General features: G+C 42.1%; 1 protein-coding gene across 4 annotated transcripts in view; it reads left to right on the top strand.

Annotated features, from left to right (window-relative positions):
- LOC311531327 (coiled-coil domain-containing protein 169-like) overlaps positions 1-23,492 on the top strand; it is a 39,273-nt gene extending 15,781 nt beyond the window's left edge. For 3 of the 4 annotated variants that reach the window (XM_084648601.1, XM_084648602.1, XM_084648599.1), the window contains exons 5-8: positions 9,004-9,102; positions 9,317-9,370; positions 17,370-17,446; positions 21,467-23,492. In XM_084648601.1, coding sequence (XP_084504727.1) covers positions 9,004-9,102; positions 9,317-9,370; positions 17,370-17,446; positions 21,467-21,569 — 333 coding nt within the window. In that variant the 3' untranslated portion in view covers positions 21,570-23,492. The remainder of the gene's footprint in view (positions 1-9,003; positions 9,103-9,316; positions 9,371-17,369; positions 17,447-21,466) is intronic. The other variant, XM_084648600.1, reaches the window with a different exon arrangement.
- Positions 23,493-24,985: the final 1,493 nt, after the last annotated feature.

Genomic DNA, 24,985 nt, shown 5'->3' with positions numbered 1-24,985 from the left:
AACTCTTCGCAGTCTACTATAGACTTAACTATCTTGAGTAGTTTTGTATCATCTGAAAAGTTTACCATCTCACTATTTACCCCTTTTTTCCAGTCATTTCTGAATGTGTTGAACAGCACTGCTCCCAGCTCCCAAATGGCACCCCAGGTGAGCTGAGTCTTCGGTGCCCGCCCCCTTCCATTTGTTAAACTTCTGAATACCTTATTTTTATTGCATTTGTAGTCCATTTCACGACTTTGATGCATGATTTGCATGCATGATTTATCCCTGTCATAAGATAATAAATTTGCACGCTAGGATCTGTAAATCTGTATTTATTCATGCCATATATAAGCAGATAAAATTAGTTTCATCTAAACATATTGGAACTTTAATTTTAAGAATAACTGAAACATACTAACATCAAAAAATTGAACTGTGCACCAACATTGGGTGGACCAGCATTAAATAGTGTTACAGTAGATGACAGCCTTAGAATGTCAACCCTAGTCCTTTAGTTCAAAAGATTGAGGGCAAAGGCAAGAAAAACAATCACCATTCCAGGGGACATGCATCCATGCTGATGACAGGTTCTGCTTGATAACAATCCAAACCAGTGCGGACGGACGCATGTTCATTTTCATTAGCTGAGTCAGATGCCACCAGCAGAAGCTTGATTTTCTTTTTTGGTGAATTTCGGCCCTGGAGTGTTGCTCTTTTAAGACTTCTGAAAGCATGCTCCACACCTTGTCCCTCTCAGATTTCGGAAGGTACTTCAGATTCTTAAACCTTGGATCAAGTGCTGAAACTATCTTTAGAAATCTCACATTGGTAGGTACCTTCTTTGCCTTTTGTCAAATCTGCAGTGAAAGTGTTCTTAAAATGAACATGTGCTGGGTCATCATCCAAGATTGCTATAACATGAAATAAATGGCAGAATGTGGGTAAAACAGAGCAGGGCAGGGACATACAATTCTCCCCCAAGGAGTTCAGTCACAAATTTAATTAACACTTTTTTTTAATGAGCGTCGTCAGCATGGAAACATGTCCTCCGTAATGATGGCCGAAGCATTAAGGGGCATATGAATGTTTAGCATATCTGGCATATAAATACCTTGCAATACCAGCTACAAAAGTGCCATGCAAATGCCTGTTCTCACGTTCTGGTGACACTGTAAATAAGAAGAGGGCAGAATTATCTCCTGTAAATGTAAACAAACTTGTTTGTCTGAGCAATTGGCTGAACAAGAGGTAGGATTGAGTGGACTTGCAGGCTCTAAAATTTTACATTGGTTTATTATTAATGCAGGGGGGTTTTGTACATAATTCTACATTTGTAAGTTCAACTTTCATGATAAAGAGATTGCACTACAGTACTTGTATTAGGTGAATTGAAAAATACTGTTCCTTTTTAACAGCGCAAATACTAGTAATCAAAAATAAATATAAAGTGAGCACTGTACACTTTGTATTCTGTGTTGTAATTGAAATCAATATATTTGAAAGTGTAGAAAACATCCAAAAATATTTAAATAAATGGTATTCTATTATTAACAGTGCGATTAATTTTTTATATCACTTGACAGCCTTACTTAATATTATTTAATTTATCAGTTTGTTCCAAAACCTCCTATATTGACACCTCAGTCTGGGACAGTTCCTCAAATTTGTACCTCGGGTGGCTCGTGTGTGGGAATCTCCCGCAGATCCTTGGCAGCGAAGAACAATAAAAATAATTAACTGAGCATCTCTACAATGGCCTTGTCTTCCTTGAGTGCTCTTTTGATTTCGCACCTTGATCATCCAGTGGCCCCACTGATTGTGGGGCAGACTTCCTGCTTCTGATGTACTTGAATTTTTGCGGTTAGTTTGAGTCTTTTGTTAGTTGCTCTTCGAATTCTTTTTTGGTCTGCCTAATTATATTTTTACACTTGACAGTTTATGCTCCTTTCTATTTTCCTCAGTAGGATTTGACTTCCAGTTTTTAAAGGATGCCTTTTTACCTCTAACCACTTTTTATTCTGTTGGTTAGCCATGATGGCATTTTTTTGGTTCTCTTAATATTATTTTTAATCTGGGATATACGTTTAATTTGAACCAGCATTATGGTGTTTTTTTAAAGTTTCTATGGAACTTGCGGCATTTCACTTTTGGGACTGTTCCTTTTAATTTCCGTGTAATTAACTTTTTGATTTTCTTTTGTTCCCTTATCTGAAGTAAAATACTACTGTGGTGGGCTTCTTTGGTATTTCCCTCCTCCCTCCACCAGGATGTTAAATTTAATTACATTATAGTCGTTATTACCAAGCAGTTCAGTTATATTCCCCTCTTGGACCAGATCCTGTGTTCCCTTTAAGACTAAATCAAGAAATGCCTCTCCCCTTATGGGTTCCAGGCCTACCTGCTCCAAGAAGCAGTCATTAATAGTCAAATTAGCCTTCACTCCAGTGTTCTAGCAAGCTAATCTTAGTTAGCCCCCCACTGAAGGCCCTCCATCCAGACTCTTCACCAGTAAGGCCCTCTTAGGTCAGGAACCTCCTCAGGACTCAGCCCTCCAGGCATTACCTGGGTTCTCTCTCTGGACTCACAGCCCCTGGATAGGTCAAACTACTCCAGCTCTTCACTAGAGCAGCATGTATTTCCCCAGTGACCTAGACCTTTGGCCGCTGTCTGGTAAGATCCTTTTGCTGGAATCAAGCCTGTCTATGGCTTTGCTCCTTGGGGATCCTGATTCCTTCAGGAACACCTTTCCTAGTTCTTGTCTGGCGAGTTCTCTAATCAGCTCCCCTGAGAAGTACTCCTGTTCTGGGGCCTAGTAACTGAGTCCTTATAAGCCTTTATTTAGCCCTGGTGCTCCTTACCTAATTAGCTGCCACCTAGGTACTTAAGCAATTAACTATCCACAGGTGGATCTGGGTTATTTTATTCTCCTTAGTGGAGTCTGTCACAGGTAGGCTGCGTTTCTGTCCCCTTCAGAGGGCTAGCTCTTCTGTGAGCTCTTGCTAGTCCTTGTTTCTTGCTGAGACTTCTCTACGCAGCCTGGTCTATGCTGTGTGTCTGTGTTCTTTGAGCTGTTTCACTTCTTTGTGCAGAAAGCTGCTCCCATTGCTGTTAGCCTCTTGAGTTACATCTATTTCAATCCAACAAAATGGTTTTTTACCCATGAAAGTTTATGCCCAAATAAATCTGTTAGTCTTTAAAGGTGCCACCAGACTCTCTTGTTTTTGTGGATACAGACTAACATGGCTATCCCCTGATATTTGACATCTGTTTCAATGAGTTTTTATCCCCTCCTTTCTCAGAGAGTTAATTGAAGGTGAACACACCCCTGAGGTGTTTAGCTGGATTCAGCTTGGCTGGATTCTTGCTTTATGCAGCTATACTTGTGGCTAGATGCACCATAGATAAGGTCTCAGTTGTTTCTTCAGTTACTCCTTATGTAGTAGGAGTTGAAGGTAACTTATGATCTACCCTAGCAGAGTTAGCTCTTAGGATATCTTCGAAGTTTTACTGGTTTAAATTTTATTCAGTCCATTTTCTGAAACATTTAATCTCTTCCAGTGTTTGAATATCTAGAGAGGTTTTTCACATGAGTAAACACATGTGTAGTCTATATTGGTTCCCTGCCTCGTTTAATACCCGAAGTATGTGCTCAAGAAGGAAGAGCTCTGCAGCAGAGCTTGCCTCATTCAGTGTTCATTGTGTGCAGGACATAAGTGTTTTGTCTAGCAAATAGTTCCTTATTATGGAAGGAGAATGATCCTTAGGACTTGGGTTAAAGTCCCTGCTCCTCCACAAGCTCCCTGTGTGACCTTGGGTAAGTCATTTAGCCTCTCTGGTTCATTTCTCCATCTGCAAAATGGGGCTAATACTTCTCTACCTCACAGAAGAATTGTGAAGATAAATACATTAAATATTGTGAGGTGCTCAGATACTACTGTGATGAGGGCCATATAAATACTTTAGATATATTATAGAATTTTTTTCTAGACTTTTTTCTGGTAGAAAACATAAGAATTAGGGTACTACCAGAGGTATGAGCTAGAGTTATACTAGGAAACTGAACCATTTTGGAAAATTATTTTCAACAAATTACTTTGAGCTGGTGTTGAAAATGATTTAAGACCATGCTGATGAGTCAAATCCCTTCAGAAAGCATGTTACACAAATGCAGAGTGGAGCACCCAAAAGTAAGGAAATGCTAAAATTAAATTTGCTTGTGAAACCTTAACTCTGCCTTGTTTACACTTGGGAACTGAACTGTTGCAACTTAACGGTGCAGTGCATCAACACTAACCCTTCTGGTTTGGGTGCAGTTCTCCTCTGTACTAGATGCACTGCTGTTTATGAGCTACCTATTCCTCAGGCACTGGACATGATGCACAATTTCCCACAAAGTAAGGTGTTAGGACTGTCTAAAGGAATTATGGGAGATGGGTCAAATCCTATAACTCACTAACAACAGCAATCTGTTTTGGCATCTTGTCCCAAAACAGAGAGTGCACTGGAGGTTCAGAGCATTTCTATTTGTTCAGAGAGCCAGATTTGTTCTTTAAGAGCTGAAAATGCAGAGCCAGCTTTCTGCAGAAGTTTGAAGGTGGTTAGGGTTCATATTTTAGTAGAGCACCAAGGTCACCAGAGAGTCAGAACAGAATCCATGAAATTTATTTTGCTGCTCCTGAGGAGATGCTCCAGCAGAATCCACCTCACATGACTGTAACTGACTCTGAGCGGGCCCTGTTTGACAGGGACCTGTACTAAGCTTGAGGGATCAGATTACTGCTGGCGGGGGCTTGGCAGAAGGCAGGCTGTTGGGTTTTTTTCTTTTTTTTTTGTCTGTCACATCAGGGGATGTGAGGAAGGGTCCTCAGTGTCTATTGAGGAAACTGAGTTGAAGTAAGAGAGGGACTTCTGCCCTCACTTGTGACTGTCTGCCTGTTCCTTAATAGCAGTGGCAGTGTTCACGTAGGCCTAGCCCATGCAGAAAAGTACAAATAATACATGGCATAATACATACCTTGTGTAGATGGCTCCCCATCTCGCAACGGTCCAGAAAATGCCTCTGATACCTCCTGTGACATATAGGTGCCCTCTCCTTCCTCTTTGAGCTTTAGTGTTGTCAAGGATCATTTCAGTCTCCATAGACACCCAGGAACTAGCATCTATTCAAACATATGAAGGTGCAGCTACCAGCCTTGTTTTGATGCACCTTCAAGCCCTTAATTTTCTCTTTGTACTGCTGGGCCAGATACAAATTCACCTGTCAAAAGCAATGGTGTGTTGAATAGTCTGGGTTACCTGGGAGTGGATCCAACCATTGTTCAAGATCTGAATGAGCGTCCTGGGATCTACCTTGGGTCAGCTGCTAGCACAACTGTAGGATAGCTTCTGAGAAGAAATTATCCCAGATCCAAAAGCAAACCGAGTACTGGAACACAGTGATCTTGAAGAAGAGTCTGACTTTAAAAGTGCAGGATATGGGACTAGAGGTGTGTACATGCCACTGTGTTCAATGAGGGACTTCTAGAAGACTTGAACCCTAGGGTCAAGTGGCCACAGAGTTCAGAAATTTGACCAGAAGAGCCACTAAAAAGTTACGCAGTTGCTCCGCTGCTGCTATAGCTGCAACACCAGCACGTCCGGTCTTCACCAGCACTATAGAATGACCCAGTGCAGGGGCATGTGGTGATGCTTGGACTTGCTCAGAACAGTTAAAACAGTAGCATGAACTCCCATTTGTGTTGTATGTTACAAGTATGTCAGGTGGTTACACTCCCAAAATGCTATCAGGTAGAGATTGCTGTTAAAACTTTCTTCCAAACAAAATTCAGTCTCCTAGAGTTGACAGAGTTAAGGCTTTTTCTTTCTCTTCCTTCTTTGATTCTGTGGGGACACTGATGTAATGAAGTAGAATACAGCACTAATTGGATTTAGCCAAATTACCTCCTCATTCTGTCCTTTTCTTTTTCTCTCCAAATGGGCTGAATGTAAACACTCTGTAGGCTCCTAGATCCTATAATAGGAAGAGGTTTGTAATATGCAACACAGTTTCAGCTGCAGCTAAGGTGTTTTCACTTCCAATTTTAATTTAAAAACAATGTCTTTTCATGTCTTCTCCAATGTATCTGTCATAACAGAAAACTAAACTTAATAGCTCAGCCATGGGTGAATGTAAAACAGCGCTGACTCACCACCGTGGTGCCTGCTGCTGGTCAGTCTAGGAATTAGCTCTTTCCAGCCGCAGAGCGTCTCCTGCTGGAGGGTGTCTCCCTACCGGTACCTGCTTCCTGGTCTCCACCACTATACTTCAGGCCCCATGTCCCTCCCAGCCCATGGTGCCCCTTCTCCTGGGTACTGCCCTGCAGCAGTACCCTCACACTCAGGGTTCTCCCCTCCCTGGGGAACGCCAATCCCTTAAACACACCCCACCTCAGTGACCCACTGCCAGTCTTCATCTAGCCCCTTCCCTCAGGGGCAAACTGCAGTCTGAAGTGACCCCTCATCATCGGCAAGGGAGTTGGACCTGCGTCTTCCTCCCCTGGCTGCTTCCCCATAGCCCTAGTACCTCCTCCGGTCCTGAAAGCCAGGCCTCTGTGTGGGGGTTTGCCAGGCTGGAGCTTCCCCAGCTCCTCCTGCCCTTCCCCAGCACTGCACTGTCCAAAGTACCCTTTTCTCCTTCAGGCAGCCAGGTCCATCTCTCTCCAAGGCTGGAGAAAGACTGACTACCTTCTGTCCCGGCAGCCCTTTTATAGGGCCCAGCCTGGCCCTGATTGGCTCCCAACCCTCTCCAAGGGCTGGCTTTTAACCCCTTCTAAACTGGAGTGGGGTGACTGCCCTGCTACAGTGAAGCATTCTTGAAAGCCATGGCTCTGCTGTCAATTTCTGTTTTTTAAAATCAGCAGGAGGGGTTATTTCAACGTCGTAGCAGCTTTAATAGCACTTCACCTTCAGCCAAACCACTATTAATTCTTGACTCTAATGAAAATCATTCACAGGGAAAGCTTAATAGTATCCAGGAACATTTTTATGGAAAAGAAGGGACACAGCTTTATTAACAATATTACTGTACCTAAAAGAGAGAGACCTTGTCAATCTGTTTGCCTGCTGTGACACTATAACTCAAGGATAGGACAGACCAAATTATGGGGCAATTACTTCCATATGTCATCTATAACACTGCTTCCTAAAGAGGCCCCATCCATGGACTCTCTACTGTCACATACTGGGAGCCAGCTTTCTGGTAATGGGTCAACCAAACTCCCTTGTAGCTCAGTCTTATGTGAAACTGAGCCATTATCACATCGATTGGAAGTAGTGGGGCTTTACCTTACAGATGCTACCCCTTTCTATTCCCCCCACTACATGCACGGCTGAGTATCAGGTAGTCACCAACCCTACTGATCCTCTGAAACCCTCAGAGCTAACTTCTGCAAAGAATGTATGCTATCACAATGGCAGAGAAGATTTGCAGCATATGCTATGCAGCCATTAGTATTATGGTAGTGAGGAGAAGCCCCAACAGAGATTGGGTCTCCACAGGCTAGGCCGGAGACAGTCCCTGCCCCGAAGTGCTTACAGATTAAATAGGCCAGACAGTCAAAGGATGCAAGGAGAAACAGAGGCATGGAGCAATGAGATGAAGTAACTTGCCCAAGGTCACACAGCAGGTCGGTGGCAGAGCTGGGAATAGGACCCAAGTCTTCTGACTCCTAATCCAGAGCACTGCCCACTAGACTACAAAATTGTATCAGAATCACACCAGGCGAATACAGCACACAGTGAAAAAATAACATGTGAATGCCAGATAATCCAAGTAATTCTCCTCCCTTCCCCCCACAAACTTGATACTAGATACAAGTACACAAAAGATACAGGCCTTCCCTATGGTTATCCCTTTAGAGCTAGGTTGTTGTGAGTTATCTCAAATCAGGACATGTAGTTCCCCAAGCAAAGCCGATTGCTGCCTTGGCAAGTAGTTTCCAAGTGTAGGTCCAGCTGGGACCTGGAACCTCCAACCCAATGAATTGCAGCCCAGGGACCAGACCTTGGTTACAGGTGAGGGGCAACTTTGTGTGGCCCCGTGCAGTTGAGCAGAGTTCTCAGGAACCGCTGAGAGTAGCAAAGCCAGAACTAAATGTGTCTCATTTAAAGACGGTGAAACTGATAGCAGCATGTGATCCATAATGTCTGTCTCTGCGTAAATCAGCAGGAGCCATATAAACAACAAGGGCGTGATGAGCATAATTAAGGCTAAGATTTTGTCATGGATATTTTTTGTAAAAGTCACAAACAGGTCATGGGCAATAAAGAAAAATTCACAGAAGCCTGTGACCTGTCCCTGACTTTTACTAAATATATCCATGATAAAATGGGAAGAGACTGGGCAGCTGCGGGGTGGCTGGGATCTCTGGCTTCCCCACCACCCGTGGGGGCTCAGAACTCCAGGGTCCCCCTGCACCAGCAGCAGAGGGGAGCTGCAGGATTCCCCTGGCCCTTCCCCAACAGTGGGGAGCACTGTGGGAATCCCCCTGCCATCGCTGCAGTGGGGAGCTGTGGAGGTCTCTCTAGCCCCCATGGTGGCCGGGGACTGAGGGGCTCCCCCTGCCCCGCCCCCCACGGCAGCCAGGGAGCTGCAGGGGTCCCTCTGCCACCATGGGTGGTGGGGGACTCTGTGGTTCCCATGTCCCCCGCAGCAGTGCGGAGCTGCGGGGTACCTCCACTGCCCATGGTGGCTGAGAGCTTGGGAGCCTGCTGCCTTAGGCAGCTGGGGTACCTTACAGCTCCCTGCCGCTGTGGGATGCAGCGGGACCCTGCAGTTCCCAGCCACCAGGGCTGAAATCACGGAAGTCTTTGGAAGTCAAGGGTTCCATGACTTCTGCCACCTCCACGACAAAACCGTAGCTTTAAGCATAATCTCACAGACCTTGAAGATTGTAACTCAGAATCTAGATTGTGATAACAACCTCTATCATTGTTCAGAACAGGAATATTTGTAACCTATTGATTTTATTTATACAACTGCAGGGTTCCTTAAATCAGCTTCTTAAACAACTAGAAGAGGAAAAGAGAAATCTCCAGAACCAACTGAAGGATTATGAGCTTAGACTGGAACAAGAAGCAAAGGTCTGTTACTTCCATATCCGTTTAACCAGCCCTTTTTAGAAGCTGTTATGCTGTCTGAAATGTCTAAAGCATTGGTGTAGAGAATGTAATGATTCCATGAAACATAAAATGAAAAAGTCCTGGGGTGGTACGTATGTTTGTTCTTTCCCTTTTGATTAATCATGTTAATTGTTTTGTTTGATTGTAACCATTTACCCATTATTTTAAAATGTAGGCTTACCATAAGGCTAATGATGAACGGCGCATGTACCTAGCAGAGATCTCACAGGTAAGTAACAAAAACTTTTCAACCTAATCATCTTTTTCCTCCCAAACTGGTACTTGAAGATCATTACTGTTTAATTTTTTATTTTTCTTTATCTTTTCTCCTTCATACAAATCTGAGTTTTATTCCAGCCAAGGAAAGCCAGGCATAGTTCCTTTCAGAGCCAGGCCTCAGCTAGCTGGAGCGATTGCTAGAAAGTGATGGAAGTCTTTTTGTCGTGTCTTCTCTCTCTCTCTGCCATTGTTTACACTAGACTTCTTGACTTAAAATTTCCCACCCATTATATTGCTGGTGGGAGACAAGGCATGATGGCTAGTGGAGCTTTAACCATTATAAAGTCTAGCCCTCCTCTGAGCAGAATAGGGTGGCACCGAGGTTAAAATGCCAGCAGACAGTCTATACCTGTACATCCACTGTTACAATCATGGGTAGAATTGAGCTGGTGGCAACAATGGTGGAAAGTCTTAAGAATAAAAGTCCAGTGTACCCATCCTGTCGAAGGGCTGACTACACTGCCCCTATACAGCATCTAGTCCCTGCTGGCCCAGATGTAAAGAACTAAGCTCAGGTCTTATATACTCAGATTCCTGTATTGTAGTATGTTGTACAGTTCTTAAGATAGTTCTTGGTCTGACTTCATGCATTATTACATTTAAAAAAAAAAGTTGTCCAGCCAAAGCATTGTTTTTGCTAAATATATGCCATAAGAACAACCATCTTGGGTCAGACCAAAGGTCCATCTAACCTAGTATCCTGCCTTCCAACAGTGGCCAATGCCAGGTGCCCCAGAGGGAATGAACAGAACAGATAATCATCAAGTGATCCATCCCCTATCGCCCATTCCCAGCTTCTGGCAAACAGAGGCTAGGGACACAGTCCCGACAAGGGTGACAATGACAAGGTGACAAGGGTCACCATGTATGGTACAAGAGGTCACCATTACCAGGTGACGTGTCTGGAGACCACATGAAAGTTTCCCTAAATGTGCTGAATACAGGTTTTTCCAACCTTTATTAGAAGACAAGCTCTGCTGAGCCACTTGTTCTTGATAATGTCATATTAACTGGTCATAGTCAACACCAGGGGACCACTGTGCCATCTAATTCTGTTCGGAGTATTGGATTGATTTGTCTAGGGTTGACCATGAACACAGCCACCGAACACTTTTACACACTATGGTCGTTATCTACACTAGGGTGTAGCAGTGCAAAGTCCCAAATGCACAGAGATTGTGACAGCTGGATGTGTTGATCTGTTGATTTAAATAAAAGCATATTAGATCACTGTAAGGTTTTGCATTAGTATGCAAGTTTGAAGTTGGAGTACATATTGCTTTTGGGTATCTAATGGAGATGGAAGTAAGAGCCTTATTACTCCTGGAGGTTTTCTGGACGTGCCTGCAGAAAATACCCCCCCTCCTGCAGAATTCCTGTGCTTCCCTGCAGAAAACGGCAGGGAAGCTGCGTGTGGGGAGGGAGGCTGGGCAGGCAGGTATGGGGAAGACCATGGGCACAGGTTTTGAGGGGGGGGGAGGGTTCACCTCCCAAATAGAGGCAAGGCATGGGAGGGCACACAGGGTTACATGCAACTTCCCCCCACCCCATTTCTGCAAGCGCAGAGCTGCCCAGTTGAAGGAGCCTGTGTCTCGTCTCCGCTGACTCTGCAGCTGAACGCCCTCTCCTGAGTCCTAGTGCCAGTCGGGCTCCCCTTCTGTGTGCTGGGAGCCTTCGTGTTTTCTGTGCAACAGTGAGTGCCCGTGGTGGGGCTGGGAAAGAGGGGGCAGGGGAAATGAGGGAAGGGGGATGAGGGGGTGGAAGGAAGAGGCAGTGAGGAAGGAAAGGGGTTGAATAGGGCAGAGGTAGGGTAATATGGGAGTGAGGGGAGGGAGTTGAGGCATGAGGCAGTGGGGGAGGGGGATGAGATGGGGAAGAAAAGGTGATAGGGGAATCGTGGGAGGAAGCGGGAGCCCAACATGCGGCTTCCCCTTGTCAGCAGCTGGAGCTCCTCCGTTAAGCAGGCCCATCGAACCCTCACCCTGATACCTACACCTGGACACCTCCTCATTCCCCGACAAACCCCCTACACCCAGGGTCCCATCCCACTGAGCCCCAACCAGCTGCACCTGGACTCCCACCCCATCAAGCCTCACTCCCCCAGCAACCAGACCCCCCCACACCCAGAACCCCCCCTGCTGAGTCCCTGTGCATCCAGATCTCTGACTGAGCGACCCACACCCAGATTGCTCCACACAGAAACCTCACACCCCACACCTAGATCCCCCCCACATTAAGCCCTTCCACAGATCCTGCTGGGCTGAGCCTGCCCATTCACACTTGGTGCAAAGGGGCAGGGCTCCGGGATGTTTCTGAGGCAGGCCCGGCCCTTGCACTGTGTCAGGGTTGGGTGCAGCTTCACTGCCGAGTTCCTGTACCGAGGGAGGTGAGGGCTTCAGGGTGATCTCCCACCTGAATGCAGCCAGTGGCCTGTTTATGTGTTGACAAATACAATTTGCAGAATTTTTCAGAATTTTAAAATATTGTGCGCATAATTTTTATTTGTTTGGTGCAGAATTCCCTCAGGAGTACCTTATGAAGCACTGGAGCGTGTTGTTGACAGCATTGTAGACAACATGAAGGTGGAAAGGAATGCAGGATATTTTCCCTTAACTTCTTTTTTCCATACTTGTAAGGTTTGGGTGAACGGGGTATGTCCTGTTACACCCATAACTGTCACTAAGCAGTTTTTGTTTGATATTATATTTAATCTGACGATGTTACCAAATCTTCAGTTTTTTGTTTTCTACTGATTTTATGCCTTGGTAGATGTATGCAGTGGTGTAGCTGTGTCAGTCCCAGGATCTCTGAGACAAGGTGGGTGAGGTAATATCTTTTATTGGATCAACTTCTATTGCTGATAAGGGTATTACCTCATCCACCTTGTCTCTTGGTAGATGTAATAAGTTGTAAAATTTGTCATGGGAAGGTTATGACAGCAAGGTAGTGAAAAGTGGAGACATTTGATACCTGAGAAGCGATAGAAGATGGTTTGGTGTACTGGCACCTTATGGGGATAGTTGAAGCACTAAACACCAGGGAAAAAGCGAAATACTGCATCTCTTCACCGCTCCCGCATGCCAAGGATGGAGCTGACTTGACATTTTGAGGGGACAGGAGAAGCTTGAACTCCTAGGTCAAGATTTTAAAACCTGGATGTCTAAATTTAGGCTTCTGGAGCCATATTTAAATACCTCAATGAAAATGTCCTGATTCTGATTTTTGGAAGTACTGAGCACTCACGTTAAAGTTAATGGCCACTTTTACTTTGTTGACGAATGATAGATTTAAGAGCTTAACTTTGGGCAACAGGTTTGGCATACTCACCCTAGACCTGACTCCAGCAATCCTTGATAGAAACCAGTGTTCACACTCTTAGAGCTGGTCAGGAATTTTTCGATTCAATCCTCTTTTGGATGAAAAGTGCTGATTCATCAAAATAGAAACTGTTTGCAAAACCAGGTCAGGTTTCACAAATTTCCCAACTCAAACAAAGTAGAGGAAAAATATTTCAAAATTGTTGAAATGTTTAGTTTTAATGTTGTTTTTTTTAAATGAAAAATTCTGATTCTGGTTTGAAATGATTTTTTGTTATTAAATTTAAGTCATTAGACTGAAAAAAGGTTGAAATTGAAACCAAACATTTTGATTGATTCGGGGAGCGGGAAATTGTTTGGTTGGGGTCTTTTTTGGTTTGTGAATATTTTCAAGATTTCTACTCTTCATCTTGATTCAAGATGGGGAATATATTTCAGATTCTTTAAAAATGTTTGTGGGACAGGAAAACAGTTTCCTACCCAACTCTACCCATTATCCCTGCTGTAGTATTCGCTATTGTGTCCAACATTGATGAGATTACTGTGTTGTTGTAGTTGGTTGTTTCTGCTGAAATGAACAGAGCAAAATAGTGAACAGTATTGACCATAGACTTCAGCATTAACTTCCCTTTGAGATGAATTGGCCATTTCACACCTTTGAGTTATTGTTGTCATCTGTCTGCAGGCTCAGGATGACAATACAGTTCACATTCCGAAGAGGTTCACAGTAGTAAGGGCTAGTTCTTATTGTTTTTCTAAAATGAAAGATAGATTTTTATAGCATAGTTGGATTTATTCTGCCACAAATTATGTTGCTGTGGAATTGTCAAGGTTCCTCCCCCACTCTGAACTCTAGGGTACAGATGTGGGGACCTGCATGAAAAACCTCCTAAGCTTATCTTTCCCAGCTTAGGTCAAAACTTCCCCAAGGTACAAAATATTCCACCCTTTGTCCTTGGATTGGCCGCTACCACCACCAAACTAATACTGGTTACTGGGGAAGAGCTGTTTGGACGCGTCTTTCCCCCCAAAATACTTCCCAAAACCTTGCACCCCACTTCCTGGACAAGGTTTGGTAAAAAGCCTCACCAATTTGCCTAGGTGACTACAGACCCAGACCCTTGGATCTTAAGAACAATGAACAATCCTCCCAACACTTGCACCCCCCCTTTTCTGGGAAATGTTGGATAAAAAGCCTCACCAATTTGCATAGGTGACCACAGACCCAAACCCTTGGATCTGAGAACAATGAAAAAGCATTCAGTTTTCTTACAAGAAGACTTCTAATAAAAATAGTAGTAAATAGAAATAAAGAAATCCCCCCTGTAAAATCAGGATGGTAGATACCTTACAGGGTAATTAGATTCAAAAACATAGAGAACCCCTCTAGGCAAAACCTTAAGTTACAAAAAAGATACACAGACAGAAATAGTTATTCTATTCAGCACAGTTCTTTTCTCAGCCATTTAAAGAAATCATAATCTAACACGTACCTAGCTAGATTACTTACTAAAAGTTCTAAGACTCCATTCCTGGTCTATCCCCGGCCAAGACAGAATACAGACAGACACACAGACCCTTTGTTTCTCTCCCTCCTCCCAGCTTTTGAAAGTATCTTGTCTCCTCATTGGTCATTTTGGTCAGGTGCCAGCGAAGTTACCTTTAGCTTCTTAACCCTTTACAGGTGAGAGGAGCTTTCCCCTGGCCAGGAGGGATTTCAAAGGGGTTTACCCTTCCCTTTATATTTATGACAGGAATATACAGGAGCCTATAATACAAATTGGAAGTTACCTTGAAAGCTTTATGTTATAACAACTCTTATTCTGAAAGAGATCTTACTTCTTAAATAATATAAAAGTAGTAGGTTAGCATGATACTCCAGAACTCTGTGCAATGAAGTGATTGTCATTGAATTGCCAGTATAGCGAACTGGAGTGAAAGGTTGTAATTAGCAGTGTTTCCATGTGTTTGCACAGCAGGCAAGTGGTTCACTGTGCGTAGTCATTGCTGCCTTAGGGAATGGAGGAAAATTGCTGAAAACAAATTTGCCGTGTTAGACCAGTAAATGCTGATGAATCTGGGGCTGGAAACATGAGGACACTGTGGGAGGAAGACAGTAGTAAGTTAGGAAATAGTGTTGTTATGTCGGAACATGGCTAATGAGTGTAGATTGTTCTTTTTAGGTTTCAGAGTAGCAGCCGTGGGTAACCAGATGTCCGGATTTTATAGGGAAAGTCCTGATTTTTGGGTCTTTTTCTTATATTGGCTCCTGTTACCTCCACCCCATCCCGATTTTTCACACTTGCTATCTGGTCACTCTAGTTCTTTTGTACTTAAATCATTTAGGCCACTGTTCAGCAATGCACTTAAACACATGACTAACTTTAAGTACATGGTAATTCCATTGCTTCAAGTTCGGCATGTGCTTAAATACTTTGCTGAATTGAGACACTGGAAATAGATTCTGCCACACGTGCTGTGCTCATTTCTTGAGTAATTCCACTGATGTCAAAATCAGTCATGGGTGGAAAAATCTGGCACATTTTTTTTCAATTCTATTAAACAACCCACTGTCGTAGAATCTGTTTTATGGATTTGGCAGAGGCTGAGGTGAAGCGGGAATTACCAGTCATGGATGACTAAGCAATATTTCCATACGTATTGAGGCAAATGTAGCAGCAGAGAAACCATTGTTCTCTCACAATCTATTCCATAGATATTCTCTCTCAACTATATAGCTGTAGAGGGTTCCATTTTGTTGTTTTTCCTGTCATGTTAGCTTTCTCCTTTGTGCTTCGTAAATCAAATGCAATAGAACCTTTTTTTCTTATTAATAGTTATTTAAAATACCAGCATAGTGACTGCATTTCCTGAGAATATTCTTATCCCTTGTTTGAGATCACCCCTGTAGCCTTCAGTGGGAGTGGAGTGGGGGGGGGGGGAAGGAAAGGCGGCAGTTCAGAATAATAGTTTCTTTTAAATATCTTATTCTTGTTACCTTGTGTTTTTTTTCCAAAGCATATTCATCTTCTAAGTGTGTTTATTTGTTTATGTTGTCCGGTTCCATAAGGTGTTACTCTTTTTTTTTTTTAAGTGATACAGTTAAAATAAATGTAAAGGTTTCACAAGATTTAGTATTCATCCAAAAGACATTACTTTTTTTTTTTCATTGTAAAAGATTGGTTCCCAGACCACATGCTATGGAACACTGATGGTCAGTGGAACCTTTCCTTGTGGCTTGCAGAATGCAATATTTTGAGAACCAAGCAGTGGGGAAATGGGATAGGTCTTCAAGAGAACCTTTTTCTTAAAGTGGTACAAAGAATTAGGAAAAAAAATTCAAAAATTATTTCTCATAAGTCAGTGTCTTTAGTAGAACTCCCCGGAAGCAGACGATTTAACTGCACTTTCCAGAAATTAAATCCAGGCAGCTCTTACTCTGTCTTTACACGTATATTCTCTGAAAGTGTCTTTGTTTGAATTATAGTAGGCTTTACTAGTACAGTGCTAGTGAGAGTAGTTGTCTAACGCAGTACATACATGGAAGCACATTAGAAACCAGTGTATTTGTTATAACCAGTCACAGATGTGGTTCCTTGCTGTGCTAGGTTTCTTTTCCCTCTCATGAAGAATGCATTCACATACTTTAAAACATAACATTAAGATTTAAAAATAATCCAAACCATGTGCTTTGTTTAAATGGCATCAAAGAGATCCATGGCTCCGCGCTTTTAGAAGAAGTCATCTATGGCTCCCTAGTGTGGCCAGCTGCCTTGCTTTGCCTTATGCTCCCCTCTATGGGGGCTCTGTGGGTCTGGGAAGTTGGCAGGATTGTGTCAGTTTTCAACAAGCACACCCCAGCCCACCAGCCACAGAAGCACTAAATTACTGCAAAATAAGCCTGAATAATTTTACGTTGCTTCCCCCTCCATTCTATGGAAATCCCTACAAGAGGATGTTTCTGGGGTGACAGTTGGACATGAGCCTGGAGGAGCTCTGTACAAAGGGGCAAGAGAAATGACAATTTAAGTTCTCCCCACATTTTTGCTTTTTATTACCACAGTTTTTTATAACTGCTTCTTGGATATTATATATCCCAGTATTGTAGTAATGCTCTCTAGAGGCAGCAGGGAAGATGTAAATGCTTCACTCTTCTTACTTAATAATTTCATAATTCCAAGAGCACAACAAAATCATCTGATGAAATGATCTGTAGCTCACGAAAGCTTATGCTCAAATAAATTTGTTCGTCTCTAAGGTGCCACAAGTACTCCTTTTCTTTTAACAAAATCACTAAAACTGTCATTATTCTACTTTTCCCTTACTGGATAATACATAGGGGAATATTGCTTGCAGATTGAAAATACGGAATTCCTGTCCTAATTAGTAATAAATGGATTCAAGAAATATAGTCCCTGATTCAGCAGAGAACTTAAACATGTGATTAGGTCTTGTTGATTTCAGTGGGACATAACCTTAAGCATGTGCTGTGCTTAAGCATGGGCTTAAATTCTTTGCTGAATCAGGGTCATTGTGCTTGTCTTTTCAAAATCAATGTGAGGAGAATTTTTGCTTTCCTAACATATATATACTTGAAGGATAACTTGCTGTATCAAAATTTGACCATTGCAGACATCAGCTACTCTTAAAATTGCTGAGAGGCAGAAAAGAGATGCAGTGCAGATCAAGAGGGAAAACCAGATACTGAGGTAAATCTTTCATATTCCCTCCATTTTCTGACTTAATACATTTATCTAAATACTCTCCCTTGACTATCATAGCCCTCTATGCAAGATAAAGATTGTTGCAGATAATCTTACTGACAAAATATTGATGACTGTTGTCAAGGTTCCTCCCCCACTCTGAACTCTAGGGTACAGATGTGGGGACCTGCATGAAAAACCTCCTAAGCTTATCTTTCCCAGCTTAGGTCAAAACTTCCCCAAGGTACAAAATATTCCACCCGTTGTCCTTGGACTGGCTGCTACCACCACCAAACTAATACTGGTTACTGGGGAAGAGCTGTTTGGACGCGTCTTTCCCCCCAAAATACTTCCCAAAACCTTGCACCCCACTTCCTGGACAAGGTTTGGTAAAAAGCCTCACCAATTTGCCTAGGTGACTACAGACCCAGACCCTTGGATCTTAAGAACAATGAACAATCCTCCCAACACTTGCACCCCCCCTTTCCTGGGAAATGTTGGATAAAAAGCCTCACCAATTTGCATAGGTGACCACAGACCCAAACCCTTGGATCTGAGAACAATGAAAAAGCATTCAGTTTCTTACAAGAAGACTTTTAATAAAAATAGAAGTAAATAGAAATGAAGAAGTCCCCCCTGTAAAATCAGGATGGTAGATATCTTACAGGGTAATTAGATTAAAAAACATAGAGAACCCCTCTAGGCAAAACCTTAAGTTACAAAAAGATACACAGACAGAAATAGTTATTCTATTCAGCACAATTCTTTTCTCAGCCATTTAAAGAAATCATAATCTAACACATACCTAGCTAGATTACTTACTAAAAGTTCTAAGGCTCCATTCCTGGTCTATCCCCGGCAGAAACCAGCATATAGACAGACACACAGACCCTTTGTTTCTCTCCCTCCTCCCAGCTTTTGAAAGTATCTTGTCTCCTCATTGGTCATTTTGGTCAGGTGCCAGCGAGGTTACCTTTAGCTTCTTAACCCTTTACCGGTGAGAGGAGCTTTCCCCTGGCCAGGAAGGATTTCAAAGGGGTTTACCCTTCCCTTTATATTTATGACAACTGTATCACACTTATTACTGATTTTAAATCAGCTTATTACCTAACATAGACTATTACAGAACAATAGTACAGTACTCATACTGTAAGTGGCCTTTGTGGAACCTCACAGAAGATTTTGGCGTCCTTCCATGTAAACCTCAGTCAAAAATAAGCCTTTTTTCTAAGTCCGCTCTTACATTCTCCAGTCCATTAACAGTAATGTAATTAAATGCTCAGCCTGGTTCTTCTCAGTCAATAGAGATTGTATAGCTGTCTAGTAGTGGATGAGAAGGTGAGTAATTTTAGATGACCTCATATTAAGACCTAATTGCTTAATAAATCAAAGCCAGTTTTTAGTTATACAGGTGCAAAAGAGTTTCCCCAAAAATGTTTAAATGTGAAGAGCGCCAAGCTGTTTGGGGGAATTTAGAACATAAAAATGTGTGTTTGGGCTGAGCTCTGATAAGCCAAGTTTCAAATTGAAGCTGATTCTTTACTGAAAATGGAAACACTAACAAATCCTTAACTATATCATTGCAATTGAGCCATGATACAAATTGAGAACAGCTGTCCCATCATTGGATTATAAAAGCTAATTGATATGAAAAATAGTTTTTCCACCTGTTTTCTATTTTAACGTCTCACTCAGGACATGAATAAGATATATTCTGCAATGTTAACTATATTCACTGATTCCCACTCTTTGGTCTCATGGTGAGAGTTCAGTAGATTACTGTTATTAGAGTAAGGTTTAATGTCTGCTACTAAGGATTCTTAAGATCAGACAAGCATTGTGTGGCTCTTAAATACTTAATATACAGCCTCTAGGCTGTTTCTGGCTCTGGCTGTGTTTTTATATAGCTCCTGTAAAAGTGGCCAGAGAGGGCAGAGCCAGCATGTTTCTCCCTTACTCCCTATGGAGGGACTAAGGAAGCCAGTAACAGCCAGACATTGAATACCGGCTGAATAGTAGCACTGTTCTGTGGGTTTTAGACCAGTATTTATTTGGGAGTATTATGATAGTTGCTGTCTGTAATTCTTTTTATATTAGACAAAAACTACTTTCCTGTAGTTGTTGTTTTGGAAAGGTACGTGTTGCGACAGATTACCACTGTATCACCTCCTCCTCTCAAAGCTGATAGTTTTGTAACCTTAGTCAGCACTTTACTTTACGCACATGATGGGATTTCTTCACCTTTTGCTTGAAAGGAACTGACAGTTAGAGGCATTAGGGAGCACCTAGGTTGCACTGCATTGGCTTCTGTGGCCAACTGCTTAGAACTTTGAGCCTGGTGAGTTCCCCACCTCAGTCTCACCTGGCAGCTTATACCAAAGAGTGGTGATATGTCACAGTGTGTATCATCAGGAAGTAGCAAGCACAGGTAAGGAACTCCCTCAATGTATGGAGAATTTAACAGAGAGCCATTGTCTTTATTCCTCCATAAATACTACTCTGATGACTTTAAAGACTGGGAGCCTGAATCTGTTCTCGCTCACAGTGATGCAGATTAGAAGTAATTCCATTTAAATTCCAGAGTAAAACTATGCAATAGACTCAGGCCTTGAGAATAACCTCATAATTTCCTCTAGCAGCTTCTCATCTAATTTCAACTGATATTTCAAAGCTTTGTCTTCACTGGGTTTCAAACCAGATTAATAAACAATATCTAAACTTTGTTTAATCATGGTTGCTGGTACATTTTGGCTGGTTGTAGTGAATAGCCCAAACCACGTTACAATTATGATAAATATTTTGTATTCAGTGAACTAACGCAGTCCGTTTTTACTGGCCATCCAAACTGAATTAGAAGTCAGTTTAAATAGAGGTCCTTATCATGGTTCCTGGGTCAGCTCAGATGGGTCTTTAAACACTTGCACAACAGTAGAAAAACATGGGAACTGGAAGTGGGGAGAGGAGCGAGAGTGGTCTACTCAGCTCTGCGACAGCTCCTTTTTGATTACTGAGTAAGATTCAAGACTTTGGCCCTGATCTTCAACGCTTTAAATGGAAGCAGGCCCCATATACTGCTCATGATATTTAGAACAATGGAACTTGGCAACCTCAAAAATGAAACTAGTGGGCACTGGAGATGGCGCTTTCTTGGCAGCTTGTGCAGAAACCTGCAACTCATTCCCAGAACATATGAAATGATTGCAACTTTCACCACCGAACAATATGCAGAATATTTCTCCAGTCATCAGTGCACACACACATATGTATTGCATAGGTATGCAATTGATATATATTCCCTTCCTCCTTTCACAACTGGGTGAGAGAGAAACTGAAACGTTGTATGTTAGGCTATAGAAAATGCTTAAATACTGCAAGGATAAATAGAGAGATACTTAGCTATTTTGCATAATAGATGCTGCCTGCATCCTCCTGAGAATGGCTTTGTGGATTTACTTAGTCACCTTTCTTCCCTTTGAAATTCTGTTCTGTAGTCCCTATAGATTAAACCTTATAGATCCAAAAGTAAATAACTCCCCTAAGCTTTATAAAGTGTTGTTTATTCCCATGATGTGAATGTAAACTTGTTAGCCAGCTACCAAAGTTTTATATGTAAGGGCATGGCAGTAAGAGCATGGCTCTCCAGAGGATACTGTCTGCAGAGCTCTAATTACAGGTGCAGACAGTAATTTCCGTGTCTTCATAGGGAGCATATAATTGGTGAAAATGTCTCCCCAGCCTGTTGCCTTCCTGTTTATACAAATGTTTAATATTCTCTTCATTTTCCGTTTAAATTTAATCATTTAAATAATATAAAGTTATTCAGGAATGATGAGGATTGGGATTTGTACACAGAATAATTAAATGCTCTGTTAACATCACACCCAGAAAGAAACTGTCTGTTTATTAATTAACTATAATAATCAGTTATTTCAATATAAAAAGCATGCCAATTTCCAGCAGTTCAAGTTTCTGGAGCATCATAGTGTAAGTGACATGTAATGACTAACCTTTCTGACTTTATTTCAGAAGAAGACATAATGTTCCAGAAAATCAAAGGATTCTGGATCCCAAAAAAGGACCAATTAAAAAGACTGCAGGAGTGAAACAACTTCCAAAATTAAAGCACTGACTTAATATTCTTAACAAGAACTTCCAATCACTTTTATTCTTGTTTCTATATATTTAACTAAATGTTTCTGAAGAAAAATGTATGTACCACATTGATTTAGGACACATTCCAATAACAATAACTACTAATGAAGATCTGTGTGCCTCCTGGCAGCTTCAGAGGCTCCCTATTCTGAGGGAAAAGTAGCCCTCTATAATCCTGTGGAATAGCTCACCAAGCAGTTCCTGGGTGCCCTCTTAATGCTAGTGAAGTCTAAGCCTTCCCAGCCTGATTGCCATATGTGAAAACTGAATCAAGGAATCATAGGAATCAAGTTGGGTGACTCAGGGAATCACTTAAATGCCTTATGCTAGGCAGGTTCTTCCCCACTTTGACTCCACAACCAGTCATTGAAAAAAATTTAAAGTTTCTGGTTTTAGAGCTCTCAACGAGGGAGAAGAAGAGAGGAGTGATGTGACCTGAAGAGTAATCCCACTACCTATACCAGAAGAAAAGAGTAATACCCCATTAGGAATAGCCACTTAGCACACAAGCTACTGGGGAAACTCCCTTGATTACTAGAGGATGGGAAAACGGATGGTTCTTTCTAGGAAGGCAACCACAATTTTCAGGCCAGAGAACTTCCCCAGAATAATTCCGACAGTAAAACATCCAATCTTGATTTAAAAATTGCTTGTGAGGGAGAGCGGCAAAGAGTCCTGTGGCACCTTATAGACTAACAGACGTATTGGAGCATAAGCTTTCGTGGGTGAATACCCACTTCGTCGGATGCATGCATGGTGAGGGAGAATTCACCATAACTCTTGATAACTTGTTCCAATGGCTAATTACTCTGTGTTAAAAATTTGCCTTATTTTCTGTCTGAGATACTGCCTCCCCATTGGCTTATTGGCTTTCAGCTCGCAAACAATCAGGTTCTCGTCAGGTTCCCAGCAGCGGTTCTGGGGACAGGGTGCACCTATGGCATTGGGGAGGCAGAGCTGGGTGGGATAAAAGTGGAGTCTCTTCCCTGCTGGCATGACAGAGAGGCAGCCGGGCCAAACTTGACTGATCAGGTGACCTGGCACATGGGGTCGCAAGACCACTCAAATTTGGCCTGCCCACTCCTTTGTCACACCATCAGGGGAGGGGCTCCACTGTTATGCCACCTACCTCTGGTCAAGGGCCAAGCAGGGGGACCTGGGCCCCCCTTTATTGCACCCCTGGTTTCTTAACTCTCAGGTATCCTTTTTAAAAAAAGCTCGGCCTGCTAGAGTCCAAGCTTGGAGTCAGTCTCTTCCTCCTATGGCTATGCAGCACAGTTCCTCTACCCTTGGGGCTGTGCTATGTTCCATGAACTCGCTGGCTTTGGCAGGGAAGACAGATCAATTCTAGGCCTGGCCTGTAAATGACCGTGCTAAAAGGGATGGCTTCTGCAGAGCCAGTATCCACAGCCGTCAGCAGTTTGCATGGCTTGGAATTCCACTGCTGTTTTCAGCTGGGTAGGGCCCTTACTGTATAAACCAAAGTTTTAATGTGTTTTGCAAATGTCCCCAAACGAATATTGTTACCTAAAGATTCTTCAAAGTGTACCTATTGTGAATGAAGGGTTCGAGCTTAAAATCCTATGTATATTTCTTGTTTGCTGGTGTATATATTTTAGTATATGAAATCTAAACTTACAAACTGATGTTTCCATCTAAGGCCCCGATCCTGCAAAGACTTCCAGTGTACTTCAGTGGGACTGCTCCCATGTATCATTGCAGATTTGCAGCCTAAGTAGTACCATACTTTTAAATTACTGCCCTGTAAATCACCGCTGAGGGATTATTTGAAGTATTTTGAATTATATCTTCAATCTTAAGCATGCAATTATTGTTGCAGTTTCTTTGCCAACATATTTCAGTAATTGAACTTTGGCAGGCTTTTTTTTTTTTTTTTTTTTTAACTGCAGAATAGTGAAGAGAATGTTTTGGTATTTAAAAGTCAACCTTCTAGGTTAGATTTAAAAAGCACTCTTCAGAATAAATCTGATTGATGGACTCTTTTCATTTTAAGAGCTTCTGTAGCTCTTCACAGTGTTCATTAAAGCTTTTTGTCTCTTTAAGAGCAGTGCTAATAGCATAGTTTCTTATCAGTGGCAGCATTAAAGTGAGGCTGCAATTAAATTCATACAGAAAGAACATGATGTCATTGCTAAAATGCAAGAAAACAAGAACTGTAATGATATACAGTACATTCATTATGGAAACACCATTTCCTCATCTAGATTGAGATTTATAAGATATTTATACTGTTTCTATGATACAGCTGGTATGGTTCTTTAACAAGCAGACTGGTCTGTCTGACCCTTTTAGCCCCCCAAAACAGTTGAAAGCCTAGCACCGATGATTAGGTTAGCATCATTCTGTTCCAGTTTTTCCATATGGAAAGTTTTCAGATTCTGACTGTTCTGGCAATTGTCCTTGGCGGGGTGGGGGTGGTAACATAATGCTCCCATTAGCATAAAAGGTAAAGAACATCTGCTATAGTGAAGGTGATCCCATTCTTGGATACATTCAACAGCCAGGCATATTCTTTCATCTATATCTGGCGGTTGTAAGCATAGTCAATTGTGATAATTTTAATAGGCTTTAAGGAACTAGAACCCTGCACACTGATACAGGTGGAACAGCTGTTTGTGCTAACTCATCATTCATAATACAGATTTTTTTCACATGTACCATGTGACTGGTCCTCACTGAGGACATACATTTGAAGTTTTAAAGTTCAATCAGTTTAGTTTTCTGCCTGTTCTGATGATGTGGAGGACTAGCAGAGTAGAACACTCTGTAAACTAGCGAAGGGAGACAGAGGCTAAAAACAGAAACAAAATCTAACATTTTAAATCTAACATAGCTATTTAGCAGTTTTCAAGTATAAAAGGTTGTTACAAGGTGAAGGGAGAAAAATTGTTCTCCTTAACCTCTGAGGATAGGACAAGAAGCAATGGGCTTAAATTGCAGCAAGGGCAGTTTAGGTTGGACATTAGGAAAAACTTCCTAACTGTCAGGGTGGTTAAGCACTGGAATAAATTGCCTAGGGAGGTTGTGGAATCTCGGTCATTGGAGATTTTTAAGAGAAAGTTAGACAAACAACTGTCAGTAATGGTCTAGATAATACTGAGTGCAGGGGAGTGGACTAGATGACTTCTGGTCCCTTCCAGACCAATCAATTCTGTGATTAAGCTGCTTATTTAAGCCTTAAAACATTGGAGTTTTAGCAGGTTCTTTCTTTATCTATAAACTGTGGATTGAGAAATTGATCCATATAAACACACACTTTACTCTCAGCAGAGATGCGTTTTTGAGTTTCCATTTCTTCTCCCAGCCCTTTCGGACCTAAGAGCAATGTGAGGGACTAGAAAAGAAAATATTGTTTCTTTGTAAAAAGAGGGT

The sequence above is a fragment of the Lepidochelys olivacea genome (assembly GCF_965140295.1).
Source record: "Lepidochelys olivacea isolate rLepOli2 genome assembly, chromosome: 1".
Classification (NCBI taxonomy): domain Eukaryota; kingdom Metazoa; phylum Chordata; order Testudines; family Cheloniidae; genus Lepidochelys; species Lepidochelys olivacea.
This window is presented reverse-complemented; position numbering and strand designations above follow the sequence as displayed.